Source organism: Rhineura floridana, chromosome 18 (genome assembly GCF_030035675.1).
Source record: "Rhineura floridana isolate rRhiFlo1 chromosome 18, rRhiFlo1.hap2, whole genome shotgun sequence".
Lineage (NCBI taxonomy): Eukaryota > Metazoa > Chordata > Lepidosauria > Squamata > Rhineuridae > Rhineura > Rhineura floridana.
This window is the reverse complement of record NC_084497.1, coordinates 11,816,465-11,839,987: the sequence shown is the minus strand read 5'-3', so window position 1 is coordinate 11,839,987 and position 23,523 is coordinate 11,816,465. Positions and strand designations below refer to the sequence as shown.

Genomic DNA, 23,523 nt, shown 5'->3' with positions numbered 1-23,523 from the left:
CACAGGACGTAGCGCTTTGGGTGATGAAATATGCAGACATCTTAATGGGTCCGAATAAAAAATACGATGAAGAAGGTTTTTGGACTGGAGAATACCGATGTGTGGTTTCTTTTAAAAACCGCTCTGAAGAGACTAGGCAGGGTTATATACCTAAGTATTTCTTTTTAGGATCAGACCGGGGTATTACAAGATACAGTGGCCAACCTGCTGCTTGTTTTCAGTGTGGGGCGTAGGATCACATATGACGCAATTGCACAACATCGCTTTGCGCAAAGTGTGGGGAGAGAGGCCATCAAACGGCATATTGTCATCGTGGCATCACGTGCAATCTGTGCAATGAGATGGGACACACATGTCTTTGGTGTCCCCAGTCATACTATAATCAACAAGATGCAGATAGAAGTGCAAAGGCAGAAAGAATGGCAGAGTCAGGAAAACAAAAAGCTACTGCGCAAATTAGAAGGAAAGCTAGACAAGAAGGAGGTATGGGAAAAGAAGAGAGGGCAAGTAGAGCACAACCCGAAAATCGGACAGAGATTGATACTCAAGGGAAAAAAACCGATTCTATGGAAATAAGAAATAATTTTCAAGAAAGACAGGATAAATGGAGTATGGTTCAAAAGGGAAAAGGAGGGGAAAGTAAGCAAAAGACAAAGCATTTAGAAATAGTAAATAATGGAACATTAATTCCGGAAAAAAATAGATACCAGGTCTTAAGTGAAGAATTGGAAATAGTACAGGATGAAAGGTCAAATCAAAACTTAGATCATGGTGTTCTAGATATAGAACATGAGAGTGAGATTGTAAATGAGGAGATGGGTCATAGTAATAAGAAAGGACAACAAAAGACACAAAAAAATTTTCAGGACAGAGATCTCATAAAAGAATAAAAGAAACCAAAGAAAAAATATACAGAACAAAGGCATCAGGAAGGAACTAATCAAAAAGAAGAGCAGAGGAATGAAAATGTTAAGGAAATAAAGTCTCAATTTTTAGATTCGCAACAAGAAAATTCTTTGCTTATCAAGCCGGTTGCTGAATCTACCAGAAGAGAGGATTTAGATGAATTGCAAGAAGTTAATTTGTCACAACAGAATTTGTGTATACAAACAGTGATGATAGATAACAGTTCTCCAATTTTCCCTTTAAATATCCCTGCTGAACCCCCTCCTATTCCTCTCACCACTATTTCTCCTAGTAAGACTACACTTCAGGATTTACCTGAAGGGGCAGAAAGAGTAGATGAGACACAAAGAGAGGTAACCTGAAGAGAAGGGCTAAGAATAAATTGCATTTAGGTGATAAATTTTTTTAGATTTAATGGTGAATCTTCCTGTGGTTCTTTCAAGGTATTGTACTTCAAGTTATTGATTATTTATTAGGTTATTAATAAATGAATTATAATTTTAAATTAAGATATATATATATATAATTTGTTTCAATTTGTTTTTAATTTAAAGTTTAATTACTAGATAAAATAAATAAATAGGTTTAAAGTTGATTATAAGAAATCGTTCATAGATAGGTTTTACATACATAAATATAAATATATCTTATGGCAGGTTTAGATTCAAATTTAAATTTAAATTTTAAAATTCTTTCATGGAATGTCAAAGGTATTATAATTAAGGCAAAAAGGGATGAGGTACTTTCTTTGTTACCCAGATTGAGGTATGGTATTTATGTTATTCAAGAGATTAATTTTAATAGTGAACAACAGAGAAGTAATGCTCAAAAAATGTGGAATGTAGGACCGTCATTATGGTCTTATAGTGTAGACAATGCGACGGGAGTTGCGATTCTATTTTGTTGCCGTAAAGACCTCACCATCGATTTTGTGTTGGAGGCCGTACCGGGACGGCTTTTAATTGTAGATTTTACAGTCATAGAGCAGATAAGTGAAAATGAAAATAGAAGAGTAGCATTCAGATTGTGTGGACTTTATGCCCCAGTTAGCATGGCAGAGCGAAAAAAGTTTTGGGGTAATCTTAAAGATTATAGTAATACAAATAGAATCTTGTTAATAGTAGGAGATTTTAATAATAGGTCTAGGTTAGCTGATCGGAGTGTACATAGACCGCCAAAATCCAAAGATAATAAAGAGACAAAAAAACTGGCCATGGGTTTAACGATTGAGGAAAGAGAATTGGAAACGTTTTTGACTAAGCTAAATCTAGTAGACAAGGCTTTAGAAATACAAAATGAATTAGATTATTTTCCTGTAGGAGTAAGACAAGCATATGTTAATTGTTACCCCGTCTTAGATGGAGTGAGGTATACTTTTTATCATCCTTTGTTTTCAAGTAGAATTGATAGGATATATGCCGCTAAACAACTAAAGGTAGAAAAATGTAAAACAATTGTTACTCAGTGGTCAGATCATGTTATATTAGCGATGGAATTTAGTATGGGGCAAGTTTTCTCTCGTGGCAAGCCCTTATGGCGGTTAAGGCCTAAGTTGTTAGATATGTTAGAGTGTAAAGAGGTCATAGCCACAACATTAGCTACTCTTTTAACTTTATTTGATTTGTATCAGGATGAGTTAAGCCAATGGTGGAAGCGTTTAAAAAAATCTGTACTTAAACAATGTAGAAACTATGAAAGACGGGCTAATCAAAACGACATAAAACAATATCATGGTGCCATTTATCAATTTTTAAGGTGTCATCAGAATGTTAATAAAGGCTAACCGTATAATAAACAAGTTTTAGAACAATCCAGAAATACGATTAAAACCTATCACCAAAAACAGCGGGACAAAAGGAAAAGATATAAAAATAACAGAGCAAAGGGACCCATCATTGACATCGATGAATGGGCAAAGGTTAGAAACCCTAAAGTTCCAGTAGAATTTAAAGGATTAAAAAAAGACGAAGACAGCGATGTCGTCTTTCATCCCCAAGGCATGCTCCAGTTAATGGAGCAATATTATGAAAATACGTTTAGTTTAAAAAATATTTCAGTCAAACAGGTGCATGACTATATATCGGCCATACCAAAAGAGAGGTTGAAACTATTAAAATATTTAAGAAATGGCTAGCGAAACCACTTGCAGCAGTATATAATCAAGCCCTAGAGAGAAATAATTTACCTAATTCATTTTATAATGGTATTCTAATTTTTTTTCCGAAAGAAGGAGATCTTACGTTAGTAAAAAATTGGCGGCCTATAGCCTTAACAAATACTGATTACAAGATTTTAGCTAAGATAGCTAGTAAGATAATAGTTAAATTTCAAACGAGTGCTGTGCCTGGAAGAACCATGGTAGATTCATTACTTTTGTTTTGAGAAATTTTTCAACTTGTGCAAAAGGGAACGTGGAAAGGACATATATTACAATTAGATCAAATGAAAGCTTTTGACAATATACATCATCGGTTTTTATGGGAGATACTTCTCTGGAAAGGCATTCCGGCGAGATTTGTTAATCATCTTCAACTGATGTATGAAAAGGCAGTGGTAGTGCCTCAAATTAATGGACACAGAGGGAAACAAATAATGTTAAAGTCTGGTGTCAGGCAGGGATGTCCTATGAGTTCACTGTTATATGTGTTAGTTTTGGATGCCGTTTTATGTAAAATAGAGATGGAAGATAGTTTAAAGGGAATCCAAATATCAATACCTTTTAATTTAATGCGCACGTCATGCTTTGACTCGGGTGATCTAATTGTGAAGGCTGTTGCCCATGCAGATGATGTATCTATTTTGGTAAATGATAAACAAGAAATAGAAATAATCAGAGATTTGTCTGAACAATTTGGTCAGGCCTCTGGTGCTCACTTAAATATGCAAAAGAGTTTTATAATATCGTCCAATAACATTAAGGGAAATATGCAAGTAATGCCATTAGAATATCTGATTAATAATATAAATAAAAATCAAGCAATAAATTCAGAAGCTGTAGAAGGGCAAATTAAAATACATGTTAAATTATTAGGAATTTATTTTGCAGTTACAATTTGATTATTTGATTGAAATTTATAGCAATTTAAGAAAATGGAAATTAAGGGCAAGTATAATAAAAATTGAAAGGTGTGAATCAAAAATTATGAAAAAGAAAATTTACAGGAATTTATTAGAGATAAATAGTTTTCAACCACAATTTGAAAAGAATACAAAAAGGAAAAAATTGTCTATGTATTTAAAAGAGCCTGTGCACCCGATAGAATTCTTTAAAGATCAAATAATTCCTTATAAACTATGGGACATCAGATGGAAGTTTTTTCATCAGATTTATAGCGTGCAAGTAAATAAGCCGTGGCTAGCAAATGCTAACCAAGCTTGTCCACGATTAAGATGTCAGGAAGAAGCCGTAAGAACAGGGCAGACACAAAAAGAAACCATTCAACATTTTGTTAAGGGACTTCCGGGAAGGGTGACTTAGCCTGTGCCTGCTTTTGAGACGGGCTCCTGCCTCAAAAGAAGCTTATTCAGATATATCAGTCAGTTTTTTTTTTTTTTGACTGATTAAACTTCTCCCGGGTAGGGAGAAACGAAGAGATTAACCTCAAAGCCTATTTTTGTTGGGACGACCAGATCTCATTAATTTATGGGACGAGGTCCAGCCGACGAAGGTGGGACGGATTTTCAACAACAAGCTCTATCTGATAAAGCGAACGTTCATCTTATCTTCTAAGAGAGAACGCACTAACAGGCAAGCACCCTTCTTTCTATATTTTTCTTTTACTTGACTTAAATTGTTGCTGTTTTAAAGAGATTTGCCAGATTGATCGGTTTTTGACATCTCACTGGGGAGCCATAACTTCTCTCTGCTACTCACTAATTAATAGCTTATCTCTGTTGCAAAAAGCTGTCCTGGATTTGCATTCTAAAGATATACACAGAAGAGGGATTTCTATTCCAGATTTTTATTTTGAAGAATATTATATTGTCTGAGACTACTCTCTTTTTGGTCTATTTTATTTTGACGAATCTGTTTTCTGACGACCGCCATTAATTGTTTCGATCCTGGGAACTGCATTTTGTTTACTTAAGCATGGAGAGATAAGGCTGTCTGCTTTGTTTATACTGTGATGTCATCGAGTTTGGAGTATTAACCCAATTGTTGCTGAAATAAGAAGTGGTTTTCCTATATTTTTCTTTTAAAATGGCAATTAAGAAAGTGGCTGAGAATCTGGAAATAACTATGTTTCAGAAAATAATGGATGAGATTGAGATAACGAAACAAAACCTGCGACAGGGTTGTAAGGAGCTGAAAATTGAATTGAGTAAAATGACGCAGGAGATTAAAGATATAGGGGTCCCTGTGAGAGAGGTGACCCTGGAAGGGGTCCCTGTGAGAGAGGAGACCCCGGAGATTGGAACAAACGTGGAACAGGAAAAAGATTTGGAGTCTATGGACTTTAGGACCCTGGAGACTGGAACAGGGGTCCCTGTGAGAGAGGAGACCCTGGAGACTGGAACAGGGGTCCCTGTGAGAGAGGAGACCCCGGAGATTGGAACAAACGTGGAACAGGAAAAAGATTTGGAGTCTATGGACTTTAGAAATAAAATCTATTGTTTGGAACTCAATGTTATCTCTGAAGAAATTAATGAAGATTCTAGAGATAAAGTTATCAATGGCATGGATAATCTTCTGGACTGGAATGATGTGATGGAGCCCATTATAGAGAAAATCTATGGAATTAACTGCAGCCATGTGACAATGGAAAAACTTTCAAGAGATGACCCAGTGTATTTTGAAAAAAAGAACAGAGATATGATTTTACAGCAGTATTTCAGCAACCTATTTAGAATGGATGGCAAGAAAATATTTGGGATAGAGGTAATTCCCATCAGACTCTTACTATATGACTATGGCTTTGACAGCAAGATTATTATGGAATACTGATAATGGAAGATTGGATACTGAAATTACTGGACTTAACAAGACTACTGAAGATGGAAGATGGAAAATGGAACTAATAGGGATAATAGAACAATGGCTACTGAAATTACTGAACCTAACAGATTCTGATGTGATGGATTAATTGAAATGTTTATTTTGACTATGGTTATGACAATAAGATTATCATAATTAGTAATGAGATGGATTAATCGATATGCTTATCTGGAAAAAAAAATTGATAGATATATTTCTTAAAGAATTGAAACCTCTCTTTGACTTTTTGTGGAAAGAATAAAGTAATGTTTATGAGATTTGATGATTAAGTAAGATAACTACTGGAGGAAAGTGATTTTATAATATGACTTAAGAGACAGGATTGTTATATATTATAGACTTATAACTGATTTGATCTTTGACAAATGGGAAGTCAATATTTTACTCTTTATTTTTTATTTTTGTTTTTTTTTGTTTTTTGTTTTTTTTTTGTTTAACTATTTTTGATTTTGTTCTTTGTCTTTGAATGTTTTATGATTTCGTCTTGTATGTTTTATGAAAATCTGAATAAAAATTATTGAAAAAAAAAAAACATTTTGTTAAGGACTGTGTATCTGCGAAAGAGACGTGGACTATAATTGCTAAAACTCTGGATTGGCCAGACCTTTCGAAGCAAAATTGGGAAACTATTGTTTCGGGAGCGGAACCAGAAAGAGAAATTCAAGGCCCAAGACAAAGAAAAGGAGTGAAAAGACTTAGAAATAAAAACAATGTAATCAACAATTATTGGAAGGTACCTTGTTAATTTATTTGTTTTAAACATCTTATGTTGGCAACGATTAAAAGAAATTAAGACTCAAAATATATGTAGTTCTGAAAGTACAATTAGGACAATATTATCAAAAATAAGAGAATTGAGTTTATTTGAAAAAGAAAAATTACCACATGACAAGTGGAGAAAACTATGGCCGTGGACATCTGATTCAACGCCTCCTATAACATAGAGTTGAGATGTATATATTGTATTAGTGTTAGGTTAGTGAGGTAAATTATATGTATTAGTTAGATATGTTACTATGAGAGTGGCGATATTGTTACGAGTTTTCGCGTGCAGGATGTAACCAGTAGTATGAATAATTATAATAAAAAATCTTACCCCCCCCCCAAAAATCTTACCTAACCCTAACCCTAACCCTAACTGCCACTGTTACTGCCACTCATACAAAAAGCAATTTTTTGGAGTAAACTTTGAGTAATTTTTGGAGTGAACTTTGAATGTTGAACTTTTAACTTTGAACCTTGAACTGAACTTCAAACTTTGACCTTTACACTTTGAACCTTGACTCTTGAAATTTTGGAGTGAACCTAATAATGAACATTTGAATTAATTTTTGAGTGAACTGTATTTGGAGTGAACTGTATTTCTATTTTGAAAAAATGTGCTGGATGCTATTAATGTGCTGGATACTGTTAATGTTTATTGCTAATGTTTATTGCTAATGTTAATGTTAAAGTTAAAGCTGTTATAATTCCTCTTTTCTTGTAAAAATGAAAATGTAGTGATTACGTATTCACTTATTCTGTAGGAAGGTTTATCATAAATAAAAAATATTCATACCTAAATATATATATATATATATATATATATATATATATATTCATACCTAACCCTAACCCTAACTCTATAACGGAGAAGAAAGACGTGCTTCACTTCAGCTCCTGCTTGGAATTTAGGGTGAGCGAATTTTAGCCCCTTTTGGGAATACTTTTATAGACCTAAACGACTATAAGACATTGTTTGGACTTTAAGAAACAAACGGAGACCTTTTTTAAGAGACTGACTCTTAGGAAGGGAGCTGAGTGCTCCCAAACAAACCCCCCCCCAGCTGGGGAAGGGAAGGATTAAAAATGGAGGCCAAAGAGGGTATGGAAATAGAGGGACAGCCCAAACAAGAGCTTCTCCAGGAAAAAGGAGAGAGAATTAAGGAGGAAAAAACCCCTCCAGAAGGTGAAGGACAACTGGGGAGTTGGCATGAGGAAAAAGAACCCCCAAAATTGATTGGAGTGCGAGCTGGAACCTCTTTATCCAGCAACCTTATTAAACTTCTTAAGTTTGTAAACAATGCAGAGGCACCTAACCCTACAATACAAAATATTACAGAGGAAAGGTAAAAAAAAGGAAAGAATTTATACAAGAGCAGATAAAAATAAAAGATGAGATGAACTTAGAGATGCAATTAAGGGACCCTAGGAGTATAACAGAAACCCTAAAAGAAAGTCAAACAAACTTAGAAACCTTCAAGAAAATCGATGTGTTATCTACCCCATTATCTGTTAAAAATTCTAGAGACTATATAGTAAATCTTGCAACTTCTGCAAGCCTTGTAGAAGAAAAAGCAAGCCTGGAAAAAGAAAGCAAAGCAAGCCTGAAGAATGCAAGCCTGCAAAATGCAAACCTGCAAAAAGCAAACAAAGCAAGCTTACAAAAAGCAAGCCTGCAAAATGCAAACCTGCAAAAAGAAAGCAAAGCAAACCTGCAGAATGCAAGCCTGCAAAATGGAAACCTGCAAAAAGCAAACAAAGCAAGCTTACAAAAAGCAAGCCTGCAAGATGCAAACCTGCAAAAAGAAAGCAATGCAAGCTTGCAAAAAGAAAGCTTGCAAAATGCAAACATGCAAAAAGAAAGCCTGCAAAAAGCAAACCTGCAAACTGTAAAATGCAAACTGCAAACTGCTAATAATGATGTAATTGATCAGGCCTGGGAATGCTCTCAGCTACATACAAATCCTGGAGTGGAGCAACCACTTGTAAATCCTGATATGGATCAGAATACTCCAATTTCTTCTCCCTTATTATTACCCTTAAGTGGAAAAGAAATACCTGAGATAGAAATGAGAGAAGAAAAAAGAGATATACAAAGATATATACAGTCAGAAGAAAAAAGTGTATCTAGTACCTGCACCCCCCCTTTTTCTCCCAGAATTTGACTCAATCCCAGTTCTCATTGAATACAGTAGAAGCTGTTTTTGCAGCACCTTTTGAAAGTCTCAAAGATCAAATAGAACAGGGACAAGAGAGAAAAGGTAATAAAAAACAGATTTTAGATACTACTATCAATGTTATAGTACCAGCAGCTCAATTAGATCCAAATGAGTCAATGGAGTATACTGAAAAAATATTGACAAAAATTCAAGTGAATGACAATGAACTCAGACTAGAATCTAGTACTTCTTTTTGTGATACAGAAAATGATTACCTCCTTCGAGAAACAAAGACCTTGTTACTTTCTGAAGCTAGACAGGAAAAGAATCTTCAGCAGAAGGAAGGAAAGGAAGTAGAACAAGAGAAGAATATTAAAATATTAAACCTAGAAAAAGAAAGCAAGAGATTTGAAACATCTCAGAGATCCTGTGAGTCCAGTTTTGGTGATGGTGATGCTGAAGGTGAAAAGGAGGTTGAATATGAAACAGAGGCTGATGAATCTACAACTGTGATGGAAGATGAGGAAATAGAAGTCTATGGCCCTGAAGGACTACCTGTAGTAGAGGGAGGAGCCAGAGAGACAAGAATTTTGTTGCGTTGGGAAGAACAATTAGAATCTGGATGGCTAAATTATCATACCTGGCTGCTAGCTGAGCCAGGTGGATCTTGGGACATGTTAAAACTATGGGGTTTTCTTGTTGCCCATATTGCAGTACTTCCAGCCCCTGCAGGCCCTAATTTAACCAAACTCAGCCGTGATGCCATTCTAGGCTGGCTAGACAAGACACACATGACAATACTGGCAGCCTTACAAGGTACCATCCCAGGCACCATGGAGGAGATGGCGTTACACCGGACGGTGACTTTAGGTGTAGTGAAAAGACTATTAGTAGGGAGACGTGCACGTACCTCCACACGAAAATTACCCACCTGGCTTGAACCGGTGGAGATGGAGAGAATGATACAAGACTCAGCCAGAGGATGGGAAACAAAGATCAGTGCTAACCGTTGCCCACTTATCTGGCAGTCGATAGGTCAGGTAAATTCTACGATACGACGCCAGGACTATATTGAATGGCTGTGGCGTCTAGTGGGACATCTTAAGTTTTGGTGGAAGATTGTACGTCAGGCGCAACCCTCATCGGGAGATCGCATGATGACATCAAGAACACCCGTAACAACGTCTTCTTTAGTGATAGAGTCAGCGATAACAAAAGAAGAACAGAAGAAATCTCTAGAGATTACAATGGCAAAGGACTGTCTGATTCACCATGAGCAACTTCTCCAGACAACGATACCAGAGAGCAGCAGACGAACTGTCTTGCCAGACCTTAACTGGCAAAAGAAGCCCCAGAGTGTTTTGCAGAGGACTTCCTTGAACAGGCAGCCCCCGACAAGCGGTGAGGAACAAGCGGGGTGCTGGCGGGAAAAACAGGGGAATTCTGTATTAATGCGAGAAGAGGGTGATAGAGTAGCGGGAGAAAAAATATAGAAATGGTGGGAGGAAATTTCATGAAAATGTCCGGAAGGGAACCCATAGAACAAGCACAAGGCAAGAGGCAGGGGAAAACAATATGGCGAGAACAAGATGAAGAGATAGACAATATGGAAATTGAAGGGGGGGAGGGAAGGGAAGACCCACTAGCCCAAGCTACGAGCTCGATTCTTCCTCCTGTCTTGCCTTCTGTTTATCAACAGGAGGAATGGAAACGTAATGAATCAGATGATAGCGGTGATATAAGACTGCAACCAGAGGATTTTCCACCACTCCAATTCCAAACTCCTCAACCTAAACGTTTACAGCGAGGGTCACAACCACAGCAGTTTCAAGAACAGTGGCAGCAATGACAGCAGCAGCGGCAAAGACAGCGACAACAGTAGCAGCAGGTACGACGGCAACAACAACAAAAACTGACACATGATCTAGATGCTGATAATAATGAACTGATTACGCCTGTAGAATCCATTATGAATAGGGATAGTGAAAGTAGTGATGCTAGCATAAATTTACAAAAGACTATGAGGACAGAAATGCCAGTAAGTTCGAATATATTTGTGCCACAATTGCAAACATCAGTGATGGAGGAAGATAGAGAACAGGCTATCACTGAAAAACGGAATCAGGTGATTGAGGTGGAAGGGTTGGTAGGGATGATGAGACAGAAAGGAGACAATGGTGTGATAGACGTGTGTATGGGAGTTGAGAATGTGAGGAAAAGTACCAAAAAATCAGGGGCAGTAGGAAAGAATGATAATCAAGAAGAGACACAAAAAGAGAGTGTAACAGAGTCGTCGAGAAGAACAGAGATCCCAGGGCAAAAGGAACAACGCAATAGACAAGAAAAGGAAAACTTGTCACAATGCACACAACAACAACAGAGACAGCAACGGGGACAGGGTGAACATCCCGGTTGTAGAGAACGACTTGAACAGGGTCAAATAGAAATACTATCTGAGAGAATATTGTCTGAAAGGATAATACCTGCAGCTGATACTCAGTTACCCCTCTCTGACGAAGAAGGGAGGAGAGGAGAAAGAGGAGAAAGAACAATATCAGCCACTTCATCAAACGCGAATGGAGAAAATGCAAGCAATAGAATCGGCCCTACATCAGGCGCTCCTATGCAGCCGCAGCTGGTGGAGGAACTGGAACAATTTCGAGAGGAAATTGGAGAAGATCTGACAGGAATATGCGTGGCCCACCCTTGAGAACAAATTTTGGCTTTGGTTTTGACTTAGAGACTGAAATGTTAGAAGAAGCTAGGTTTCTAGATGAATTTTACAGTTCAGATAGATAAAAAAGAGGAACAGAGAGGTACACAGTATCAACCACCTGCACCCCCCCCTTTTTCTCCCCAAACTCCAGTCAATCTCAGTCCTCATTGACTGTAGAAGCTGTATTTGCAATACCCTTTGAAAGCCTCATGACTCCTATGGAACAAAGAAAAGGGGATGAAGGGGAGAAAAGAAAGAATGCTGATGTTAGTGATATGTCCCAGCAGAAGGTGAGCCCTCATGTTTCAGATGAATCCCACCCTTTTCGAGGAAACTCACAGCATACCTCCCCAGTTTTTTCCTCTTGGACACCTCTATCCTCGGAGATAGAGGATGGTACTGTCAATGTTATAGTACCTATCGCTCAATCAGACTCAGATAAGTCAGTAGAGTGTCCTGCAGAAGTACTGGCAGAGATGCAAGTGAATGATAATAAGCGCAAGCAGGGACCTAGTATTTCATCTAGTGATAGAGAAAATGATCCCCTCCTTGGAGACACGGAGATTCCACTCCCTGTCATTGATAGGGAGATAGGGAATCCAGACCAGAGAGATCCAAAACAGAGTGATGGAAAAGAAACAGAGCAAGAGACAGAGACAGAAGCAATCAATATACTCAGAGTCTCTCAGAAATCATGTAATTCCCGTTTCTGTGATGGTAACGCTGAACGACAGACAGAAGCTGTTGCTCCCGAGATTGTGATGGAAGTTGAGGAGATGGAGGCTTATGGATCTGAAGAAGTATCTACAGTTGAGGGTGGAGCCAGAGAGACCCAGATCCTACTGCGCTGGAAAGAGCAATTAGAATCTGGATGGCAAAACTACCATACCTGGCTACTAGCTGAGCCTGGTGGATCTTGGGATATGTTAAAATTATGGGGCTTTCTTGCTGCCCACCTTGCAGTGCTACCGGCCCCTGCAGGACCAAATTTAACCAAACTCAGTCGCGATGCCATTCTCGGCTGGCTAGACAAGACACGCCCGACGGTGCTAGCGACCCTACAAGGAACTATCCCAGGCACCATGGAGGAGATGGCCCTGCATCGGACAGTGACGTTGGCTGTAGTGAAACTACTATTAGTAGGGAGGCGTGCACGCACCTCCACACGGAAACTACCAACCTGGCTTGAGCCAGTGGAGATGGAGAGAATGATTCAGGATCTGGCCAGAAGCTGGGAAACAAAAGCCAATGCTATTAGTTGTCCACTCATCTGGCAGTCGGTGGGTCAGGCAAATTCTGCGATACGGCATCAGGATTATGTTGAATGGCTATGGCGCCTAGTAGGACATCTCAAATTTTGGAGGCGAACTGCGCGCCAGACGCAAACCTCATCAGATGAGCGCATGGAGGCAGCAAGAACACTTGTGGCAATACACTCTCCAGTAGTAGAGCCCGCGATGACAGAAGAAGAGCAGATAGAGTCTCCAGTGATTACAATGATGAATGACAGTCCGAGTCAGCATGAGCAGCGACCCCCGATGGCAGTACCAGTGAGCAGAAGGCGAATGGTCTCACCAGACCTTAACTGGAAAAAGAAAGCCCAGAGTGTTTCGCAGGGGGCTTCCTTGAACAGGCAGCCCCCGCAAAGCGGTGAGGAACAAGCGGGGTGCTGGTGGGAAAAGGAGGGGACTTTGTGGTAATGCAGGAGGAGGGAACTAGAGTGACGGGAGGGCGACCCATAGAAGTGGCGGGAGGGGAACTCACGGAAGTGTCGAGAAGGGAACTCATAGAAGAAGCACAATGAATGAGACAGGGGAGTACAATAAGGCAAGAACGAGATGAAGGGATAGATAATATGGAAGTTGGCAGAGGTGGGAAAAAGGGGGACACATTGATTCAGGATACGACTGCGATTCTTTCTCCTGTCCTGTCTTCTATTCCTCAACAGGAGGAATGGAAACGGGATGGGACAGCTGACAGCAGTGATGCAGGACTGCAACCAGAGGACTTTCCACCACTTCAGCCCCAAAACACACAACCCAAATGCTTACAGCAAAGACCCCAACCACTGCAGTTTCAGCAACAGTGGCAGCAGCGACAGCAACAGCAGCAGACAGAACTGATCATACCTATAGAATCCACTATGAACATGGATAATGGAAGTATTAATGACGCTAGCATGGACTTACAGATAGCTGTGCAAACGGAACTGCCGGTGATCTCGCATGAGAACTTGCCACAGCAGCTGCTGTGGTGGGGGAGAATAGAAAGCAAGTCATTGCCGGATGTGAAAAACGGAATCAGGTGATTGAGGTGGAAGGGACGGTAGGGATGGTGGAACAAGGAAGGGGCAATGGTGTGACAAAGGTGTGTGTGGGGGTGGGGAATACGGGAATAGATGATAAAGGATCGGAGGCAGTGGAAGGGACTGGTAACCAAAAGGAGACTTTAGAAAGGAATGTAACAGAATTGCCAAGAGAAAAAGAGGTCCCAAGACAAAAAGGGGAGCACTATCAGGGGGGAGGGGAACGCCTACCACAATGCCCACAGCAGCAACAGAGACGGCAGCAAGGACAAGATGAACATTTCGGCCAGGGAGAGCAACCTGGGCAGGGTCACACAGAAACGCCACCTGAGAGAGTATTATCCGAAAAGACAATACCCACGACTAATATTCAAATAGCACCCTCTGAAGGAGAGGCGAGAGGAGGAAGAGGAGTAACATCAGGCCCCTCGCCGAATACAAATGAAAAGACTACAGACAGTAGAAAAGGTTCCAGACCAGGCCGCTCCTATGCAGCCGCGGCTGGTGGAAGAACCGGAACAACTCCAAGAGGAACTTGGGGAAGATCTGACGGATCCATGCGTGGCCCGCCTTTGGGATCGAACTTTGGTTTCGGGTTCGACCTAGAGACTGAAATGCTAGAAGATGCCAGGTTCCTTGATGAATTTTACAGCCGGGTGGCCCGAGAGCCAGACCTACGAGAACGCTTTGTGGTACGTCTTCGATATCGAGGAAATGACCTAAATCTGCTAACGTGTGACTATGTAGTCAAGGAAATTTTGCTTGGCCGCCTGGGGATTGGAAAAGAACAACTACTTGCCGTCATCACACCTCCTGGACTTACAGAAGTTGACATATGTTTGGCATCAGAGCGCAGCTACCAAGTCTTCTGGGAACGCTGTCGGACGGTTCGAAGGTTAGGAGGACGATGTCTGGAAGATTTTGATGTTGTCCCCCTCTTCCGAGGGGAGAATAAAGTAGTGACTATAAGCTTTCGCACTACAGGAGTCCCTCAGGAGGATGTAGGTGCCTGGCTAAAGTAACACTGCACAGTGTTAATGGAACCGGAGAAGCGTGTAGATGACCATGGTGTATGGACAGGGGAATATCAAGCAGTGATAGCACTCCATCGCAGCGTAGAAGGAGGACAAGTTGTCCATCTGCCCAAGTACTTTTTCATGGGACCGGATAGAGGAGTCACACGCTACAGCGGTCAGCCCCCAGCCTGTTTCCTTTGTGGGTCTTTTGCCCATCGTTGCCGCGAGTGTCACTCAGCCCTATGTGCCAAGTGCGGGGTGAGAGGCCATGCCACAGCCACATGCCAACGACCGATCACTTGTAGTTTATGCCGACAAGAGGGTCATGCCTATAGATGGTGTCCTCAATCGTGGTTGAATCATCAAGATCCAGAAAGGTACATTCGATCCCTACGTATGGCAGAGGAGTGGGGGAGACCAGTGGACAGAACGGCCAAACTGTCAAGATCTGGCCTGGGAGTTCACCCGAGCATAGATCCATGTGATGAGGTGCAGTTGACTAATAGAATGCGAGACAGAGGAACGGCCGTCAGAGGACAAGTAGCCGATGAAATCACTGAAAATGAGGAAATTCGTCCGGAACAAACGCAAACTGATAAGACCCCCTGGGAACAAGCAAAAGGAAGGAAGCGGCACCGAAAGATTCAACCAGTAGCTGAAGGAGAACAATTCCAAGAACAAAGAGAACTGAGACCAAACGTTCAATTGGACAACCGATTCGCAGCGCTACGAGAACGAGCAGATACAGATGATGCGTCTGGTGCTGAGGAAGAAAGAGAGCAGATAACCGGGTTGTCGACTGATGAGATGGCAGCCTCTAATGAAACTCTAGAACGTAATAACAGTGAGAGTATTCATGAAAGCATCAACGGGCGTAGCAAGGCCATCAAGCAACAAGTCTCCACTAGGATTCGTGAAAGACCAGATAAACGTAGCAGAAGATCGCTGGAAGAACAAGCGCGTTTTGAGGCAAGCTTGCTGTTACAATCCTTTCGAGGGGCTTCCTCAAAAGACCTTAATGAATCCCTAATTCAAGAGAACATTCACCTTGAGACCCTAGGAGAAGAAGAAGAACATCGTCGGAATCAATGGATGGAGAGTCCGACTGAAGAAAACATGACTGAATTGGCGAGCGTGCGGGCTCGGATTGCCGAACGTCAATGGTGGATACAGACACTTCGAGACTGCCTAGCACTTGGAAAACGTGATGAGATGAGCCAACAGAAGTGCAAAGAGAATTGCCAGGAAACGGCTATGGAAGAAGGAACAAGAGAGATAGTCCTGGGAAAACTTGATGCTGCTGTGGAGATGGCAGAGACAGCTACTCCTTCCCTCGTGGTGATAGATGTTGCGTCTGGTCAACCGCCTGGGAGAGATGCGGTGACTGATGCCGGAGATCAGACAGCAACTCAAAGTAGTCCCGCACTTTCAGCACCTGAGTGTCTGGAGGGGGTGGGAAAACAAAAAGATGGAATCCTAGACAAACAGCTGACAGAAGCACTTGGCATCACTGTAATAGAAAACGCTCGACTCGGCGAGCACCAGGATGATCGACAAAGTGATAAGCAGGATACGACTGAGAAAAAAGGAGACATGAAACATCCTCATGGAAGCGCTTAAAATAATTTCCTGGAACGTCCGAGACCTCCACAACCGGGAACGGAGGACAGAAATTTTGAACACCCTGCAACGGCTAAGACTGCACCTTGTGGTACTCCAAGAAACGTGGTTTGCCACTGAAGGCGATTGCAATCATGCGCAGCGAATCTGGATGGTAGGTGCATCTTACTCTATTCCTGGATATATGATTTTGTATATATGCTTAGATAATCTGATACCGTCGTTCAGCTGCTCTACCTGCTGCTGCTGCGAAACAAGACTTGGCAACTGTGGCAATCAGATCTGTGGTACTTGAAGCAATTTTTACAGTAACCTTTGGAGTGGACTGTATATATATATATTCTAGACTATATGCTAGGTACTAAGAAGGGTATTATGAGGAGTGCATTTTATTGTATTTTCTTGTAATTTTTTCTTGTAATTCTTTCTTGTAACTTTTTCCTGTTCTTCTTTCTGTAGATTTAGGCCGCATATGTAACGGCCGTGTATTTATTATGTAGTACGGTTTATGTTCTAGACTATATGCTAGATACTAATAAGGGTATTATGAGTGCACTTTATTGTATTTTCTTGAATTTTCTTGTAATTTTCTTGTAATTTTTTCCTGTTCTTCTTTCTGTAGATTTAGGCCGCATATGTAACGGCCGTGTATTTATTATGTAGTATGGTTTATTCTTAATAAAAAATATTCATACCTAAAAATATTCATACCTAACCCTCGCCCAAGCCCAAGCCCAAGCCCAAGCCCAAGCCCAAGCCCAAGCCCAAGCCCAAGCCCAAGCCCAAGCCCAAGCCCAAGCCCAAGCCCAAGCCCAAGCCCAAGCCCAAGCCCAAGCCCAAGCCCAAGCCCAAGCCCAAGCCCAAGCCCAAGCCCAAGCCCAAGCCCTAACCCTATTGGAAAGCAGGCGCTTTTCGGCTGCCAGGTCTAACCCCATTGAAACGCATCAGCTCTCCTGCCACCCATTGGGAAGCAAGTGCTTCTCGCACACCAAGTCTACCCATTGAGGCCCATGGAGTGTCCGGCCGCCAGGTCTACCAATTGGAAAGCATAGGCTCTCCCGCCCCCAGGTCTACCAGTTGAAACCATGGACTGTTCGTGCCCCAGGTTCACCCATTGAAACACATTGAAAGGCCAGCCTCCAGTTCTACCCATTGAATGGCATTGGCTCTCCGGCCACCAGGTCTACCCCCATTGGAAAGAATGGGCTCTTCGGCCTCCAGGTCTACCCCATTGAAATGCATGGGCTCTCCTGCCCTCTGTTGGAAAGCGCGCAACAGGTCTACCCATTGAGGCCCATTGAGCGGAGTGCCTCCAGGTCTACCCTTTGAACCGCATGGGCACTCCTACCTCCAGGTCTACCTATTGAGAAACGGGCCTTTTGGGCCCCAGGTCTACCTATTTTTAAAAAAGGGGTTTTCCGGCCACCAGGTCTACCCGTTGAAAGGCACCAGATGTCCTGGTTGCAACTCATGGGCTTTTTGGGCCCTAGGTCTATTCCCTGAACTCCGCGAGAGTGGAGAAGGTTCCCTGGGAGAGGGGGGCCAAGATGCAGCCTTAAACCCGGGCGGAGGAGGAGAAGCAGGCTTAATCCCGGGAGAGGCGAAGGGGTGGGGGAAGGTACAGGCTTAAACCCAGGGGGGGTTGGCAGAGGGGGAGGCTTAACCCCAGGTAAGAGGGAGGAGAGGCAGTCTTAAACCTAGGGGGAGGGGGAGGAGAGGCAGGCTTAATCCCGGGAGAGGGGAAGGGGAGGGCGGGAGGTGCAGGTTTAAACCCGTGGGGAGGGGCGGAGGGGGAAGCTTAATCGGGCGGGGGGGTACTGAGAGAAGTTGAAGCTGGAGACTGGGACTGGGACTGGGAGCGGGCCAAGGGAGAAGCTGTAGTATGGGGGAGCACCTCTGAATTTTAAAAACCCTCAAATTTTGTATCCTGTTGTAGGGTAGTTGCTCCAACTCCTTGACTATTTGGTTGCCCTTTTCTGAATATTTTCCAACTCTATATAATAAATAATAAAATTTTATTTGTTAGTCGCCTATCTGTCCGAATTAACAGACACTCTAGGCGACTTACAGCAGCAACAAAATACAATATACAATACAATAAAATACAATACACAATACAATAAAATACAACCACATTCATCAATTAAAACTAACATCAAAAACATCAGTTAATACATTACAAACTAATCTAGCTCGAAGTTCCTGTAGGCCTGCCTGAATAGCCAGGTCTTTAAAGCTCGGCGGAAACTCATCAGGGAGGAGGCATGTCGAAGATCGTAGGGGAGAGAATTCCAGAGGGTGGGAGCCACTACCGAGAACGCCCTCTCTCTGGTCCGCACCAGCCGAGCTGTTTTGGCCGGTGGGACCGAGAGGAGATCCTGCGTGGCTGATCTTGTGAGGCGGCTTAATTGGTGATACTGGAGTTGGTCCTTTAGATAAACCAGGCCGAAACCGTATAGGGTTTTAAAGGTCAATACCAACACCTTGAATTGGGCCCGGTAAACCACTGGTAACTCTACAGTGCCCTTTTTAAAGGGCGGCGACCAGAACTGTTCGCAGGATTCCAAGTATACTGTATACAAATCTATGGTGAAGCCACACTTGGAATTCTACGCCCAGTTCCGGTCACCTCATCTAAAAAAAGAGATTGTAGAGCTGGATCAGAAAAGGGCAACCAAAATGATTCAGGGGTTGAGGAAAAGTTGCAACATTTAGGGCTTTTTAGTTTAGGAAAAAAAGTGAGGTGGGGCATGATAGAGGTGTATAAAATTATGCCTGGTGTGAAGAAAGTGGATGAGGAGAAATTTTTCTCCCTTTTGTAACACTAGAACTGGGAGCCATCCAATAAAGCTTCAGGTGAGAAGATTCAGGACAGACAAAAGAAAGTACTTCTTCACATAACACACAGTTAAACTAGAGAATTCACTCCTGTAAGATGTGATGATGGCCACTAACGTAGATCGCTTTAAAAGAGGATTAGATAAATTCATGGAAGACAAGGCCATTCATGGCTAGTAGCCATGTTCTGCCTCCACTGTCGGAGGATGTATGCCACTGAATGCCAGTTGCTGGGAATCACAAGTGGGGAGAGGGCTATTGTGCTCATGTCTTGCTTGCTTGCAGGCTTCCCAAGAGGCATCTGGCTGGTCTCTGTGAGGACAGGATGTTGGGGTAGATGGAACTTTGGCATCTTTGGTGTTATCTACTGATATAATAGATAATGCCAGTTCATCATCTTGGGTATTTTGGAATAAGCTTTAAGACAAGTAGGACCTGTAACAAAATGTTTCAGTGCCTGATGCAGCTCTTCAGGATTCCAGACTCTATTCCATTCTCCCCACCCCTGCCTGGTTTTCCATTCTTTCCTCACCAGTCGGCATTCCATGCTCAGTTGGGCATGGTCAGTCTGTATTGGCTTGTTTTTGAGGGAGTCCCCCGAGGGTTGTTTCTAAATATGTTTTTGTATTTCTGTAAAGGTTGGGGTTTTCTAAGTCTGCTGCTGCCTTTTGTATGGTTGGTGCCATTTTGGCCACAGAGTCATTTGGAGAATTGAGATTGCTAATGATATATATGATGTGGAGCTGTAGGCACACTTCTTAGTTTAGCAATTTGCTTGATTGGCTAGAAGAACCCCTTGTGTGTGAAAACGCAATATTTTATTGGAAAATAACAAGAAAGAGTTGTCCTGTTTGTAAGGCATGCTTAACCTGTCTGCAAATAGTTGATTATTCCTATTTGATTTGAGCAACGTGTAGTTTTGCCACTAGGTGGAGATACAAATAAATACTTAAACTGGGGAGTTGTGTTAACTGAGTTCTCTTGTTCCCTTTTCCACAGTCAGAAGATTTTTTTACTCAGTAGATGGTTGGCAAAAATGCATTAGTTAAATTTTGCTGTCGTGCTAAGTCCTACGCAGGATAAGGCAAGAATAATGGTATAAAATGGCTTTTCATATGTCAAACACCTTGTTTTCCTTGTTTTGAAAATATGCTAGGTTTCAAAAGAATTTGAAATGAGGATACTTTCATAAGAAAAAAATGATATAATTTTGTTTTCTCTCTTTTTCCCATCATTGGGATTATCTTTATGCAAACAGTAACCTCTTGCCTTAGAATACTTGCGTTGAATACAAAAGAATTGAGAACTCACATTTACAGTGAAGTTGAACCAATATCTTATTTAATATAATGCACACTGAAGAGGATTCTGATTGATCCTGAACAATTCTGATTCCATTCCCTGTAAGCAGGGGGGTCATGTAGACAATAGTGAATAGCACTGCTGTAATAGAGTGAATATGTGCCAAGGATACTGATATCGCAGGAATGCATAGAGGAGGAGGGTTGGTACAGGGGGCAGCACATCACTGTAGCACTTTAGCTTAGAACAATTAGGTGAAACTGTTGCCACGGTCATGACGAATGTGGGAGTATATATCTGTCTGTAACTGACCACCATTTTAGTTGAGTTCTGTCCTTTGCTCCAGCTAAGCGCTTGGCTGAATAAACGACCTTAAACCAGGCTTTGACTTCATTCTTAAATCTCCTCCAAAAACAACCCAGTCATAAATTAATTTGGTACTCTGGTTAAGATTATGGGCTTAAAATCTTTCTTACATTTGCTTTCAGTTCTTGTCTAAATTTGTTGTAGGGAATGTCTACTTTACAGGTTAGTCTTTAACCATTGATGGCCCTCATATACAGAACAAGCCTTTTCTCAGTCATCTTAAATCTTGGAATGTATGTGCATGTTATTCCTTTGCACCTGAATTATTAATAATTTATCTGTGTTTTAAGGGTTAAAGTTTCCATTAAAAGGGATGGAACAGTTTACATTCATCCCAAATCTGTCAATGTTGAAGAGACAGAGTTCCATTACAACTGGCTTGTTTACCATTTGAAAATGAGAACAAGCAGCGTAAGTGAAATTTATTTAGTGCTTAAAACATAAATGTGTCAGGGTATATTTTAAGTAGTCTCTCCACAATCTGTTCTATTGAAGCAATTACAGTCTTAGCTTGCTTAATTAGTCTGTTCTATCGACAGCCCTACTAAGTGCGGTCATTTCTGGACTTTGCATGGGACCTAGAAATGACAAGTCCAGGTTGAGAGATGGTAACACCTTTGACACTTTACTGTTCTTCTGTGCTTTCCATTTTCCCCCCTCTTCCTCCTGATGCCTGCTCTTCACAATTCCTTAAGATTCTCATGCCCTCCGTTTCCTCCCTTGTGATCCCATGACTGTCATTCCAAAATGGAGGAGTGTGGAATGAGAGGCATAGCCCATGGAATGGAAGAAGAGTTTGTCTTTTTACAGGCCTGGTGACAGCATGTATTTTAGCTATAGCTTATACCCACTTTCTAATAAAGGAAAAACAATACTTCTTTATTTAGCACTTGTTCATGCTGTTCAACCGATAAAGGAGTGAACTCTTGTGCAATGTTTAGAAAGAATTGCCGTGGTTTCACAAAACCTTGAATATTCTGTATTTTTCAACACTCACCACATTTTTAGTATTTCACTCAAGATGAAGTTCATACAGACATTTAAAATCAAGTAATTTGAGATCTAATTTTCAGTGTGCGCTAGAACAATCTCATGCCCTATTTTGAACATAGTAACAATAGTTTATGTTGTGCTTAATGTTTTGTTACAGATACACCTGTATGATTGCACAGAAGTGACCCGCGGTCAGGAGTGCCAAAAAATATGAAAAGTGTTCAAAGTGTCTCAAAATCCCCTAAAATGATGCGCAAGATCTGAAATGGCAGAAAAAGTGGGAGGAACCTGTCTCCCAGCTCTAGATTCTGAACAATCTGGACAAACCTGACTGCAGCTCAGGAGACAAAGGCAAAAAACGTGACCCGCGGGTCAAGGTCAGAAGTCCAAACTTATAAAAAGATTTGGGGGACGGCAAAAAACAAGCCAGGTCAGTGAAAGGGCGCTCTCCTATTGTGGCTACTTTTGAAATGCTTTGGGGGGCCAAAAATCATGCCAAGGCAGCTCTTAAAACACTTTGGAGAAGTAAAAAACATGCTAAAGCAGCGAAAGGGCACCGTCCTCTGGTGTCAGCTTCTAAAACGCTGGGGGGGGGGGGGGGCAAAAAATATGCCAAGGCAGCAAAAGGACACCCTTCTGTGGCTGCACCTTTTAAAATGCTTTGGGGTGGCCACATAACATGCCAAGGCAGCAAAAGGGTGCCATCCTATGGTGGCAAATTTTAAAACACTTTGGGGGGGGAACATGCCAAGTCAGCAAAAGTGCGCCCTTCTATGGTGGCAACTTTTGAAATGGTTTGGGGAGTAAAAAACATGCCAAGGCAACAAAACAGCATCCTCCTGTGGTGGCAACTCTTAAAATGCTTTCAGGGGGCCCAAAAACATGCCAAGGCAGTGAAAGGGCACCCTCCTGTGGCGGCACTTTTTAAAACGCGGGGGGTAAAATACATGCCAAGGCAGCGAAAGTGCGCCCTCCTGTGGCGGCAACTTTTTAAAACGCGGTGGGCCAAAGAACATGCCAAGGCAGAAAAAGGCTGCACTCCTGTGGTGGCAACTTTTGAAATGCTTTGGAACCCAAAAAACATACCAAGGCAGCGAAAGGGCAAGCTCACGTGGCGGCAGCTTTTAAAATGATTTGGGGTCCCCCAAAAACATGCCAAGGTAGCAAAAGGCTGCCCTCTTGTGGTGGCAACTTTTAAAATGCTTTGGGCTGGCCAAAAAACATGCCATGTCAGTGAAAGAGCACCCTCCTGTGGCAGCAACTTTTATAATGCTTTGGGTGGTAAAAAAACATGCCAAGGCAGCAAAAGGGCACCCTCCTGTGGCGGTAACTTTTAAAACGGTTGGGGGGGCTAAAAAACATGCCAAGGAAGCGAAAGGGCACCCTCCTGTGGCGGCAACTTGTAAAACACTTTGGCGGGGCCAAAAACATGCCAAAGCAGCAAAAGGAGGGGCGCCGTCCTGTTGGCAGCAAGTTTTAAAACGCTTTGGTGGGGGCCCAAAAACATGCTTAGTCATGTTTTTTGCCCTCCCAAGCATTTTAAA

General features: G+C 41.8%; 1 protein-coding gene across 3 annotated transcripts; it reads left to right on the top strand.

Annotated features, from left to right (window-relative positions):
* The first annotated feature begins 8,947 nt into the window (after positions 1 to 8,947).
* On the top strand, positions 8,948 to 14,866 carry LOC133372434 (uncharacterized). Of its 3 annotated transcripts, none has more exons than XR_009759489.1 (3): positions 8,948 to 10,224; positions 10,523 to 10,711; positions 13,488 to 13,877. XR_009759489.1 is itself a non-coding variant. In XM_061601040.1 (3 exons), the coding sequence occupies exon 3, from the start codon at positions 13,871 to 13,873 to the stop codon at positions 14,864 to 14,866; it is 996 nt and encodes a 331-aa protein (XP_061457024.1). In that variant the 5' UTR covers positions 8,948 to 10,224; positions 10,523 to 10,711; positions 13,488 to 13,870. The 3 variants fall into 3 exon arrangements, 2 of the variants coding, with proteins under 2 accessions (XP_061457024.1, XP_061457023.1); XM_061601040.1 differs by having other exon boundaries at positions 13,488 to 14,866; XM_061601039.1 differs by lacking the exon at positions 13,488 to 13,877 and having other exon boundaries at positions 10,523 to 10,776.
* Positions 14,867 to 23,523: the final 8,657 nt, after the last annotated feature.